The following is a 14,896-nucleotide window of genomic DNA, read 5'->3' on the forward strand; positions in this document are numbered from 1 at the left end:
AGTATTTTCTACATCCTTTAAAATCCAATGAAGGAAATAAGTTTGCAATATTAAATTACCTCCTGAGTCATGGTAGTACTTGCTTTTCTGTTAGTTCAGGAAATTGAGCTCCCATCAGTCCATCTTCCACTGTTCAGTTTTCACACTGAACATTTGGATTTTTTAAAACAGTATGCCTAGGATATTTCCCTAAGGTACAACTTTAAATCTTTAGCAATAAGCTTTTACTTAATCTGCCTGATATACTTTATATTCACAACTTAAAAGACAGACCAAAATCACTAACTCAAATTAAACCTGGAGTTCTCACAGTGAAAAGATACATACAATGAAAAAGAACTTAGAGAACAGATATAAATAGCCACATAACTTTCCTAAAAGTTATGGAATGCATAACATATACTTATTTAGCTTCTTACCAAAAATAGGAAGAATCAATCAATGAAATGTTTCTTTAAGAAACCACACAAAAGCAAAAAGCAACGATTGTTAAGCAAAGCCCAGAATAGTCCAAAATATAGCTCCAATTTTGTTAATGAATTGAAAAAGCCCCAGCACCTTTTGAAGAGAAACCAACATTAAAGGAGAGATGTTCGTTCTTTTTGTTTGTTTTTACACCCCCAAAATATTACTTTCAATTTTGTGCTCAGATTTCAGAATTTTAAAATCATCTATCACTTTACAAATCTCGGGAAAATTAACAACTCTTTAGCCCTTTTAAGTATCACACAGAAATCCAGCAGTTCTCATGGAATAAAAAATTTTCACAAGTCTAATGACCACCCATTAATCAATCTAACATTTCATAGACCTTTCAAGTTTCAAAAGCACTGTGGAGACAGTGTGGTATAGTAGAAAGCGCAATAAACTTAGCGTCAGAGGACCTTGATTTCAATTCTGGCTCTGCCACTTACTATTTCTAACATTCAGCAAGATACGTCACCGCACTTGGCCTTAGTTTCCCCTTCTATAAAATGAAGGTGCTGGATCAGCACACCTCTGAGTTCCCTTACATTTCTCACTCTATTAAAATGATATGATCTGATCAAATGGCAGCCTTCAGAAATATAAATAAATCGATAGAGGAGATATTAAGAAACAGAACAGCAAATATTCAATAGCTATGGTTTTAGGACTTCTCCATCCTCAAAAAATCCTCACTCAATTTGTTTACCCCTACTAGCTATCATCCTGTATTCATCCTCCCTACTGAGGTTAAACTCTTTGACAAGGTCACTTACTCGAGATGATGCTTCCACTTCCTCTATGATTTTTACTCTTTTCTCTTTGAAGTCTGTCTCCCAACTTCATCATTCAGCCAAAACTGCTCTCTCCTAAGTTACTAACGACCTCTTGACAAATCTAATGGCCCTTTCCTGACCTCTGCAGCCTCTGACTCTGTTAATCATCCTCTCCTCCAACATAGTCTCTTCTCTCTAGGTTTTCATGACACCACTCTCTCCTCATACCTATCTGATTGTTCCTTCTCAGTCTTCCTTTGCTGGATCATAATTCAGGCCACGCCTACTAACTTGAGATGTTCCATCAGGGTCTGTCCTAGCCTCTCTTCTCCTATACTATTTCATTTGGTGATTATATCAGCTCCCATGGATTTAATTATCATCTCTATGTCAATGATTCTTAAATCTACTTATCCAGTTCTAACCTTTCTCCTGACTTTTAATCTCATATCTCCAACTGCCTATAAGATATCTTGAACTGGCTGTCCCATAGACATCTTAAATTCAACATGTCCCAAACCGAATTCATCTCTCCCTCTTCCTATTACATTCAAGGGTGCCATCATCATCCTCCCAATCACCTAGGCCCACAACCTAAATGTCATTCATGATTTCTCATTCTCCCTTACCATCCATATTCAATCAGTTGTCAAGTCCTTTTGATTTTACCTTTGTAATATTTCTTGTATATGCCCTCTCCTGACACTGCCACTACTCCAGTACAGGTTCTCATTACCATATGCTTGGCTTATTACAACCGTCCAAAGACTGGTCTCTCTACCTTAAGTCTCTTCTGATTCCAATTAATCCTCTGCTCAGCTGTCAAATTCATAAGTGCAGGTCTTATATCTGACCCTATTCAATAAACTCCACTGGTTCCCTATTACCTCCCTCCAAGATCAAATATGAAATCCTCCATTCGACTTTTAAAACTCTTCATAAACTCACCCCCTTCCTTTCCAGTCTCTGTTACCTCACTTCCCTACATATACACTGTAATCCAGTGACACTGGCCTCCTTGCTATTTCTCACCCATGACATTCCTTTTCTGGACTCAGAATGGTTTCACTGGCTATCCCCCACACTTGCAACGTTCTCCTTACTCATCTCTACCTCCTCATTTCCCTGGCTTCCTGCAAGTTTTGGTCAAAGTCTCATCTTTGGCAAAAAAGAAAAAAAAAACCTTTCCCAGTTCTCTTTAGTACCTTACCTCTGAGGCTACTCTCACTTTATCCCACCTATATCTTATTTTCTCCTCCATTAGACTGTGAGCTCCTTGAGAGCAGTGACTGGTTTTTGTAGGTGTGTATTTTTTTTTCCTTTTGTATCCCTGGCACTTAGAGCAATGCCTGGTAAATAATAGATACTTAATAAATGCTAGTTGACTTACTGAATGAGTAATAAGTTTGAATACTAAAATCTTTCTGGGAGTCTATGAAAGCAATATCCACCTGGAAATCCAGCAATGCTGATGTTAAAAATCAGAAAATTAATCTTCTTAATAACTTTCTTTCAAATTCACTTAATTTTTTTTGTAGAATAAGACAAGTTTTATATCCAGTATTATAAAGTATCAGGAGCCCTTTTTAAAAATGCACACACAACCCATCAGCAATGTAATATGGCATCTTATCCAAAAGAATCATCATTTTCACTGATTTTGAGAGAAATCTACTAAATAGTAAGTTCAATCACTGCTTTTGTTATCTCAGAGTGTGTATTACAGAAAATGAAAAAAAAAAAACCTCAGAAAAACTCTTCCTGATCAACGCACCACTGTTTGTTTGATTTACAATTGGTAGGTTTTCTTTCTAATCCTGAGCATGTGTATTAACATCCAAAACCAATATCTAATCAAAATGCATAGAGGTTTACTGAAATTGATTTTTATGATCTAATACCATCACCTAGAAAAAGATACTGTTTAAGAACCATCACCTAAAGTTAGTTCTGATTCTAAACAAACAGATGTTATATTAAGGTTACAGAGTTTTGCTACAACAGAAAGAATAATATACACCACGGTATAAAATGCTTGTTACTTTTTTAAAAGGTGATATTATTAAATTATTAAATAGTAGATTAATGGTTTAATTAAATTTACCTCAACATAAACATATGGTTCAATGAAGAAGGTAACACGCAAGCATTTTAGGGTTTAATGTAATTATTGCAAATAATTTTTTTCAATTCAAAAGGTATTCTATTACAAATAAATAAATTAGTATATCATTGAACTATAATTAATAGAAAAGTGTAGCAAAACACTGATTGACTGAAGTTAGAAAGTTTAACCCATCTTCCAGTTAGCTTATAAATTAGTTAGGATCTTCCCACTTACGTGAATTGTTCATAAATGGTGCAAAATCTGTGAACAAATATTTCATATTGAAAATATAAACATGATAATAAACACTTAATAATTCATTAAACCCATCCTTCCTTTCAGGTGACAAGGAGAATTCACATGTATGTGGTGCTTTCTGATTTTTTTTTTATTGATTAGGTTTCAGGAATTTCTATTTGCTTCAAATATGCAAAGGAAAAAAGTAGCATCTGTTCTTAGTGTTGATAACTGTGGAGTACAAAACAAAAATATATCAAATGTACTACAATTAATGGTTGATCCAATAGAACCAAATTTTCATTAAAAAAGGAAATGACAGCTAAAATTTCCAAAAATAAATTGTAGTCATTAGGGATAAAAAAATCATACGACTTTTTGATAATGAAGTCAGTTTGCTTCATTTCTCCAAATATCCTACACCATAAGTTTGTGCCATTTCTCATTCGAGAGATCAACTAAATAGCAGCTGTTGGATTAATAGTTCTGAGCAAATAAATATCATATATCTTTGAGTCATTAGCTAGTCCCTCCCCCATATTCCTGAAATAAACAATTTGAAGTACATCTCTTTATAAATTTAACGAAACTAGTGATATTTAACAAATCACAGAATAAAAACCTTTAACTATATTACAAAGATTTGGTAAAAATCTTAATTTGTTCTAACTATTTATAAGAATTTACTTATTATTATTATTACAAATTCACCACAACACTTCATGATGTAGTCACCAATATTAAATTGTTACATTTTTGTTAATCATATGCGATAATCCTCATATTCTTTTTTAAAAAGTTTAGGATCTAACCCTTCAAATAAAGAAACATGATTTTTTTTCAGAAAATTCTATTTGGGGTCAACAGACAACTATTTAAGCACAGTGCTTTCTCAAATAGGCACATAAAGTTTTCTAGGTACCTTTTTGTATTCATACTCTATATTTACAGATTTGAGTCAATTAAATACAAAAAGAAATAAAGAGAAATTTTAGAAGAAATTTTTAAATTTAAATAAAAAAAGTTTTAAAAGTATCGATGAAAAATTTTTACTTGAAAACTGAATATACTCTTTATGAATAGATCAAACAGCATTCTAATAATATTATAGTTATTGTAGAAATGGAAACTTTTTAATTAAAAAAATTTTTTTTAAAAAAAGGAATGACACTAGTAGTCAACACATCTGGATTTTAGTTGCAGTAAGGCACTAACAGCTATAAGATCTAGACAAACCAGGAGGTCTGCCCCAGGAAAGGTTTTCCCCATTTTTGTTGTTAAATGGCATATAATTGCTCATACAACTCAAGAAACAGACCTTGGTTTGGAGGACACTGAATTCCTTCAATACTATTTCTCCCTGGCTCTGTTACTTTTATTTCTTCTGAGAGTAATATGACTGTTTATTTCTCATGCAGAATAGCAACACTACACCTAGAAAAACTGCCATTTGATCACCATACCTTGAGGAAAAACCTAATAGTCAGAAAAGTTTCTAACAGGGCAGCTAATATACTCAGGAGGATGGGGAGAGAAAACTCAAAATGCTCTGACTTTAATCAGAAAAGACTTAGGCAAAGAAGAAAGTCATCAAAATCCACAAACTCATGAAGAGTATAAATGGTATAAATACAAAAACCCGGAACACAAGAAATAAGTGGTATCCCTGCTATTTAAAAGATGATTTTATGAGGAAAAAAAGGAATAACTGGATGTAAGTACAAAACAGGTACTGAAATGCCCACAATAAAGATCTCCCCACCCCTAAAAAATAAAAAATAAACTTTAATTTTGTTCCTATATTCTCTTAAGCTACCATTCTGTTTTTTCTTCTTCCTTTCACAGTCACAATCCTAAAAAAGTCTGACAATGTCACCCTTCTGTTCAAGAAACTATTGTTATTGCCTTCAAATTAGAAACTCCTCTCTATTCAGCAATTAAACCCCTTCACTAACTAGCTCCAGCCTATTTTTCTAGGCTGAATACTATTATTACCTCTCATCTACTTTCTGCTTCAGTCAACTTGTCTCCTGTACACATCTCTATATCCTTGCACAGGCTCCCTGCCCTATCCCCATGCCTGACACGCTCTCTTCTCCTCATCCCTTAAAACCCTTAACAATTCTTTTCAAGGTTCAGCCCAAATGGCACCTTATTCAAGAAGCCTTTCCAGATTGCCCAACTTGCTGGTGTCCCATAAGTAATTGTGTATTTCATTTTCTATATCTTCCATATTTACTAAACTGTGAATATGCTGTATTCCCCTAATATAATGCAAACTCCATGATGGCAGCAACCATCTCACTCTGGCATATGTCTCCCCAAAGTACCTAGTATAATGTCTAACATAGAGATGTCTTGTAAATGTTTATTGATTGGTTGAATAGATAGTTGAATCATACAGGGTGCAATACAAGTTGCTCTAAAATTATAATAATAAATCCAGAGATGATGAAGTTTTAAATATTAGTAAGGCAAAGCTTTGAGGGTCCATTTTGGGAACAGTATTACAAAAGATAATGACCATGGCTTGATGTAATATTTAGAAACAGACTGCAAAACTGGACAGACCACTGGTCTGACTCGGGATTACATTTATCTTTTCTGTTCTTAACATGTTGTTAAATAGTATATATAGCTAACTGTTTTGTTTTGGTTTTTAAATACCTAAACTAGGTCTTTAGTGCAGGACATAAGTGCTCTCGCTCACTCCCTTGCCTTGGTTAATTCATTTTTATTTCTTGGGAAAATGGGATTATGTTTATCGCTGCATATAGGATAACTAAAGTTATATTAATTTAAACTGAAGCAAAAAAAGCCACACTGTAATTTTCTTGGTCAATACAGAGGCAGCCTTAAATTAGATCATTTTATCAGTGGAAAGAATAGTGGACTTGGAAGGAAGGCATTGTGTTGAAGCAACAGCAACATGCATTTATTAAATGCCTACTATGTATCAGGCATTGTCCTAAATGCTGGGGACACAAAGGTAAAAACAGCCCACGTCCTCAAGCTCATAATCTAATGTATATGACCATGAAATCATTTAATATCACTGAATCTCAGTTTCCTTATCTGTAAAATGTACATAATACTACCTGAGATATAACACATCACAGGGTTGTTATAAGGATCAGTTGACATACTATATGTTAATGCTTTACAAAGTTTTGAGTGCTATGAAATATATATGTATAAATTTATATGTATATTATAGCTGTAAATGAGATACTAAGTTCAAATATAAATATCTATTGAGCAATCATTTTGTAATGCTATTAGTAAAACTAGACAAACTATATCATTTTCAAAGTAAATTTCTTAGTCCTTAATAGATACAGTCTTGAAAATAAATGAACAGTAATTATACATAAATAACACAAAGTCATCTCAATTAAAAATAGTGTTTTTAGTGATTTAAAGGTCACTGTTTATTGGAAATTAATATAAAATCTTTTACCAAAATACTGATATTAGTCACTTCTCTACAGACAGGTAAAATAACCATAATAAATTCTGGTACAAATATTTAGCTTATCTTGAAACTCCTTTGGACAGACTTCTCAAAGTTATAGCAAGGTCTTACCATAATCAGTGACTGATTTTGGTGCACGTTGTTCTGTTTCTGTATTGCGCTTCTTGTTCTTGGATTTCCAAGCATGGTAGACCTTTAGTCTTCTGTGAAACTCTTCTCGACAAGCTGCCAATAGTTCAATATCTATCAAGTATAAAAAATTAGGCAAAGAGAAAAAGAAAAAAAATTAATTCCATTTACAGAGTATAATTCTAAAGCAGAAAGGCAGAATGGTGTAGTGAAGAGAGAGAATAAGGAAGAACTCAGATCAAACCCAACTTCTGACCCATATTGGTCATATTCCCCTGGACAAGTCCCACAGGTCTGGGACACAGGCAACTCTCTAAAACTTTAAAATGCAGAACAGCTGCCAACCTGTACTGGTAGAGGAAATTTCTTTACAAGAGCATTCCCTGCACTGATGAAAACACAGATATGGTCAAAAAAAATTTCTGAAGTACAGAAAGATATGACAGAAACTTAAAACAACTACAAATTCAAGAATAAATTAAGTAATAATCAAGTTGATTCTTCCATTGTGTTGAAACATCAGCTGTGATATTCACCTAGATTTGGTCCAATGAGAATCAACTTTGCAATCACAGCTCAATGTACACAGTATTCTGAGGTTTGCAAAGTCTTAAACATACACTATGTTATTTGATTATTTGGCCATATTTTGCTCAACATTTTAATCAAGAACTTGAATGATTACACAGACAACATGCTTATTGATTTGAAAATAGCATAAAATCAGAACAAAGGGCAGTACAGTGGATAACAAACATGGAATCCAAAAGGATCTTAATGAGCTGAGTAGGCTAAGGAATATACAGGGATAAATGTACAGTCCTGCACTTGGGTTCAAAAAATAAATATTCAAGTACAGGATTGAGGTGAAGAAGAAGAGGTTTTGGAAAACTAAGTTCAATATGAATCAACAGATATGACAAGGTAAGCAAGAGAGGTACAGTTTTTATTTAGTTCATTTATTATTCAATTTAATCAAGCAAGTATTTAATAAGCCCTTACTATGTGCCAGTATGTATATATGCCACTGTGTATACACATAAAAATTAAAAAGCCCTTGTTTGGAGATTTTAAAATGAGGGAAACATAAGTTATTTTGTATTCTACTAAGTCATTTGACTTAGATCAGAAAAAGAGATTTAGTTCTCTACTTAGTTCTAGGACCCATAATTTAGGAACAACACTGGAAGGCTGAAACAGGGAAGGGTAAAAAGAATGTCAGAGGGACTTGAAATTGACCATAGTAAATCAGTTGAGCGTTCATTTAATCTGAAAAAAGAAAAAGTAGAGTGGAATATGATGCCTATTTTCAAATATTTAAAAGGTCATTATGTAGACAATGGATTAGACTTATTCTGCTCTTCCCCGGAAGGCAGAAATAGGGCCAACGGATAAAAACTACAACAAGGCAGAATTTTCTGTTCAGTGAAAAAAAATCTCTTAACAATTAGGAGAAGCTAAATGACACAGTAGATAGAATACCAGGCCTGAAGTCAAGAAAATTCAACTTTATGTGTTCAAATCTGGTCTCAGACACTTACTAATTGTGTGACGTTCAGCAAATCACTTAACCCTGTTTACCTCAGTTTCCTCATCTAATGAGCAGGAGAAGGAAATGGCAAACCACCCAGCTGTCTTTTCCAAGAAAACCCCAAAAGAGGTCAGAAAGAGTCAGATACAACTAAAATAACTGAACAACAAAAATAATTTTAACAGTTTTTAAAAATTGCCTCTGCCTTAGAAAGCAACAACTAGGGGCAGCTAAGTGGCACAGTGAGTAGAGCACCAGCCTTGGAGTCAGGAGGACCTGATTTCAAATCTGGCCTCAAGACACTTGACACACTTACTAGCTGTGTAACCTTGGGCAAGTCACTTAACCCCAATTGCCCTCCAAAAAGCAAAAAAAAAAAAAAAAAGAAAGAAAGCAGCAACTAGAAGTCTTAAAGTGGACACTGGATGACCACCTTTCTAGAACATGGTAGTAGAGGCTCATGCTTCAGAAAAGAGGGTGGACCGTACATCCTTCAGATCTTTCTCAGCTACAGCTATGGAACTCCATGACTCTATCTTTCCTCATTATCTTTTACAAAGCTCAGCAAAAATGAGGCACTTGGGTTCTAAGACATAAAACTTCTACTATACTAGTATTTAATCAAATAAGAAATGCAATGATTCGATTAAATTCGACATTTATTTAGGCAACTAGGTGAAGTAGTGGACAGAATTCTGGGCCAGGAATTCAGAAAAGACTGAGGCCAAATCTACCTCCCAAGGTTGTTGTGAGAATCAAAGGAGATCATAACTGTAAAGCTCTGAGCACACTGCCTGGCAAAAAGTGCTATATAAATGTTCTCTATTTATTAAACACATATATAAAACTGGGCCCCAAGGATTTAAAGCTAGACACAATACAAACCTAACTTGAAAGGCATCTATAGATCTAATAAGAGATGAAATATAAGCACAGAAATAAATATCATACAAAGGAAAGTGATTGAAGAAGAAAACAAGAAACTTGAGGAAGAGATCCTTTTAAGCTGGGGTGGCAGAAAAAAGAGGGTCAGGAAAGGCTTCCTTAATGAGGTCACACTTAAATTGGGCTTAAAAGGAAGGGAGAAATTTCAACAGATGGCAACTGGATGGCAGAAAGGAAAAATAAACTTCCATTGCAGACACAGGAAATGATGGGAACATTAACAATGAGGCAGAAGATGACAGAAGAATGGAGGATAGATAGTAGTCTAGTTTGGCTGGAATAGAGAAAACATGAAAGGGAAGAAAATGTAAATAAGGAGTTCATACTGTATTCGATAGGCAGTTAATAGAGAATATAGCATTAGGAAGCAGGAAAGGGAGGAATATTGGAGAACAAAATGAATAGAAACATGTAAACCATGAAAGAGCGTATTTTGGGGGGAAGATGTTAAATTTAGTTTTGAACATGATGAATTTGAGCTGCCTTCTTCGAACCAGGAAGAGCTTTCCACTGACAATGGAGACACGGGATTAGAGCTCTAGGGATAGGTTGTGACAGATATAAATTTAGGAGTTGTCTTTATCAAGGTGATATTTAAATCCACATGAACGTATGAGACTACTAAGACAGTATATATACAGGAAAAAAAAGAACAAAATCAAGGAGAGAATCTAGGGAAGAAATAACTGAGAGGTGGGAGAAAGCCAAGAGCATGGAATGTCATGAAACTATTCTCAGGTCTCCATTATCTCAGTGCCTTCCTTTTAAGGCTAGAGTCAATATATTGTGCATATACCTTGCCTGGTATGTCATCGCCTCCATTAAGCTGTTATTTTCTTGAGAACAAGGACTGATTTTTACCTTTCTTTGTATCCCCAAAGTTTAGCACGGTGCCTGGCACACAGTAGGAGTTTAATAAATGCCTGATGCCTGACTAACGTGAGGCAAAAAGGAGGCATGACATTCATTGAATGATCCTTGGGAAGAAAAGTAGCAGAGACTTTCATGTAAGAGAGTTAAACTTATTTTTCCCTTCAGATTGAAAGTAAAATATTGAGGTACATGGGCAAACAACTATGCTAATCAACATCAGAATATCTCATATTTAATACAATACTACAGTGCCACCACATTTCTCTAATTCTCTTCTTTACTGACATGGGCAGGAGAAAAAAGAGCTATATTTTATGATTTTGCTTTCCATTTAACTTCTTGGAAACTACTTTAGGGGAAAGATCATTAGAAGGAGTAATTTATACTGGTTCATACAAAAAGGTTATTTTACTGAAAATATAAACCCAGATACTATGTTCAAGATACCCTTCTTTGTACAAACTTACCACAAGAGGTATTGATTGTGTCACGAAGTTCTGCATATTTCCATTTACTAAGATCATATTTCTTTGATCCAGCAGCTGCTTTGGTAGCCTGGACTGCAGGACCTCTGTAATCATATTTTTATATGTTAGAACAAGAAATGTTTTCTATACCAGCAAAAAACTGAATATTAATTAGTGCCTTGCACATAGTAGATTATATATAAATGTTAGGTATTGTTATTATTATAATTATTATAACAATCATTATTGTTAGAAAAATAAGAAAAATTGCTATTACGATATGTAATCACTTTTATTTCTCAGAAAGACTGGATTTAGGAATGATTGGTCACTGTTAATAGACAGAAGTAAAATTCCTTACAAATACATAATATGTTGTTTGAGCAGATCTTAGCAAATAAAAATTAAAATGCACTTTTGGTTGTAAGAGTCTGTAAGTCTGGCAAGAGATATGGACTGGGGAGTCAAAGAATTGAGCTCAAAACTTTGAACCTACTTATAGGCTGTGTGCCCATATTAAAGTTATTTTACCTCTTTCTGCCCCCATTTCCCAAACTGGGGACAATAATATCCATAATTCATTGCTATGAATATATGGTCTGTAAACAATGAAGCATTCTATTAACTGTGAATTTAATATCATAATGTAAATCTTAACAGGGAATGTGTTCTGAGAAATCATTATAAAAGCAAACACTTTATTTACAAACCATTATAATTTCTAACACTGGCTAAAGCAGCTGCTGGAGAATGAAAACTACTTAACTTTCATATTTACAGATGGTTTAAATTCAATAAATGTAATGGTGTAAATGTCAAAGTAAGGTAATTACAAGATTGATTTTTGATAGAAATTATGCTAATTACTAATTTCATGTTCTTGACTATACATGTATGCTAAATTTTACTTTATAATTTCTAAACTGACAATTAAAATGTTATTAGCTTATATTTCGAGAAATATGATGGGCTAGATTCTGCCAAGTGAGAAAGCTACTTCCTTTGGTTGAAAAATTAAATTCAAGGAATGGAGCAATATTTAAGTATTTTAAATCAATTTGCATAAAGGAATTCCTAAGGTATTGAAAGTAGAAGCTGACCATTTCTTAGAATGACCAGTTTAAAAACAAGCAGTAGGTTAGTCACATGACAAAGTTCCAGCCTCATAAATCAAAAAAAAATTTTTGACAAATTAATTTCATTGAACTAATCATTATACTAGGAGTTCTACTGCACCAACCTAGCCAAAATTTCTGATATTTCTTTGGCCATTTGTTCTCTATAAGAAAAGCATTAATGTAACAAAAAAATGAGTAAAAGAAACACTACATTTTAAATTACTTTTAATTCCAAAACATAAATATAACATCTTAATTTTAATAGTTAAAACAAGTTTACTGATTTCACTTTTCCATGAAATCAAATAACAATTTTTACTCTCTAAAAGTACACAAGGTCTTAAACATTGCTGCTACATGACTTAACATATAGCAAAATTTCTGTTCAAAATTCCTTAAAGTTAGTAGAACATGTCTTATACTTATTACTAAACATAATCATATGCATTAACATATATATAATCTTTGAGATGAAAATCTGTCTGTTTTTTAATAAGAGATGTATACAGTATATATAGAGATATATACAGTACATATAGATCATAAGTTCTAACAGACAAGATTATCCAAATGTATATGGACTGTATACTTTGCCTACTGAACTTTTAATCCTTACTATTAAATAGCTAGAAAAAAAAATAAAGCAAGTTAATGTATTTTACAATGCAGAGATTCGAACAAAAATCAGGTTTTGATGTTCTAAATAAAACATGCTAAAAAGAGAATTACCTATAAAGAACTTTCTATAAAGAAATGAATGATTCTAATCTTGCAAGAATATTTTATGAGAATTAAAAATGTTCTACGAAATGTGTCCTTTGGATGAGTAATAATCTGTATTGATAATATCGCAGATCCATTGAAGTATAAAAGTAAACTATCTTGTTACAGAGATTAATTTCTTCCCAATTTTTGGTGTAATATTCAATTTCAGAGAAAGGGATGAGAATTTAGCTGTTTACTCAAAGGAAAGAGCTCACTTGTTCATTTTCTATTGTCCTGCCCTGGCACGTTCTTTTCCTTCGCTTTTCAGATTTCTTATATCTCATATTTACTATATGAACTCCTATAATAACATATAGTAACTCAGTAACTGAAATAAGTATCTAAATTTATTTCATAGATATACATATGTGCAATTCTTTGTGTTAACATTAACATCCACATAAACCTCAGATGTAAATAATTTTAACTTATTAAGGAAACAGTTTGCAAGTAAAATAATATTAATTCTAGCTTTGGGTTTTCAAAACTGATATCAACATTCAAAATTAAATTTTCCTTCATAATTTAGCTTAATAAATCTAATAATCATTGCTTTTTAATGATCATAATTTTTGAGGGCACAAGAAGAGTTTGTTGGATAATTATTATCATTTAAGTGATTCAACTTCCACAGTGTATCTCAAGAGGATAGAATGTCTCTTTTGTTCTACTCCTCCCCATAAAAAGCAGACTTGAGGTGGTGATAGAAGTCCATCCAAACAGCCTAAAAATAATCACAGATTTATAAGCCAGAGCCTTTTTACAAAAATGAATTCCAATAATTTAGATAAGTAAAATAAGCATTAAGAAAAACATACAGAGCTAAAAAACTGACATTTAAACAAACAATGCTTCATCTAAGAATAGTTTCTTTGACTTTCCTCATTTCCAAATCTTATGCATTGTTTTATTAAATTGTTTTTTTTTTCTCCTAGAACATACTACTACTCAATTTGTACCTCGAAGTCCATGACAGCTTTTTTCTGAACTTCTAAAACTCTCCACATTTCTACTTACCCTGAACAAACTTAGGAGCCTTCAGTTTCCTTTACTACTTATCTGCCTTAAAGTTTGAACTATTTAGATGACAATTACCTGATGCCCATCTGAGTAAATAATGATTTAATGCATAAATTCAGAAACCATACCTGTGATGGTGACTTCTCTAATCTTATTCCTAATCTTCCAATCCTGGTTTGAGATGTTGTTCAACTATTTAATCATGAGGATCAGACCTAAATTTTCCCTCCATCCTCCATAAAAATTATTCAATGATTTATTCTATTTATACAGAGCTGAAAAGTTGAAAACTCAGTAACAGAAATAAGGGTCCAAATTTGTTTCCTCACAGACACACATACTATTGTTAATATTAAAATGTACATGTGTGTTACTTAGTAAATAATTTATTAAGGAAAAAAAATTAAGTAAAATAATCCTAATTCTAATTTTTTGTCTTGAAATAACTGATGTCTGAATAACATACACACTCAATTGGGTATCTTACTCTACAGGAAAAAGGGGGTGAGATAGGGGACAAGAGAGGAGATGATAGAAGGGAGGGCAGATTGGGGGAGAGGGTAGTTAGAAGCAAACATTTTTGAAAAGGGATAGATTGGTCAAAGGAGAAAATTAGAATAAATGGGGGGCAGGACAAGATGGACAGAAATATAGTTATTCATGGACAATTATAACAATTATGAAAATGATTTGGGTAACTACACACGTACAACCTATACTGAAGTGTTTATTTTCCTGGTGGAGGCGGGTGAGGAGGGAAGAAGGGAAAAAATCTGGAACTCAAAGTTCTAAAAACAAATGTTTAAAAGAAAAAAATCTTTTTTACATGCAACAGGGAAATAAGATACACAGGCACTGGGGTACAGAAATCCATCTTGCCTTACTAGAAAGTTGGGGGGGGGCAGTGATGGGAGAGGATATAAGAGAGAACAGATTGAGGGAAGGGGTATTCAGTAGGCTTTCTATTTTGGGGTGGGGGTAGGGGAAA

At 33.2% G+C, this 14,896-nt stretch overlaps 1 protein-coding gene across 4 annotated transcripts in view; it reads right to left on the reverse strand.

Moving 5' to 3' along the window:
- The window catches only part of MYO6 (myosin VI), a 244,702-nt gene that overhangs the window by 12,722 nt on the left and 217,084 nt on the right, over positions 1–14,896 (reverse strand). For 2 of the 4 annotated variants that reach the window (XM_069066990.1, XM_069066989.1), the window contains 3 exons: positions 11,006–11,109; positions 7,172–7,303; positions 3,583–3,609 (listed from right to left, as the gene is read on the reverse strand). In XM_069066990.1, the coding sequence (XP_068923091.1) occupies positions 3,583–3,609; positions 7,172–7,303; positions 11,006–11,109 (263 nt within the window). Of the gene's footprint in view, positions 1–3,582; positions 3,610–7,171; positions 7,304–11,005; positions 11,110–12,245; positions 12,285–14,896 lie in introns of all 4 variants that reach the window. The other 2 variants (XM_069066992.1, XM_069066991.1) reach the window with 2 other exon arrangements.

Source organism: Petaurus breviceps, unplaced genomic scaffold (assembly GCF_028583685.1).
Source record: "Petaurus breviceps papuanus isolate PSGF00001 unplaced genomic scaffold, PetGlider_PUasm1.0 90734, whole genome shotgun sequence".
Lineage (NCBI taxonomy): Eukaryota > Metazoa > Chordata > Mammalia > Diprotodontia > Petauridae > Petaurus > Petaurus breviceps.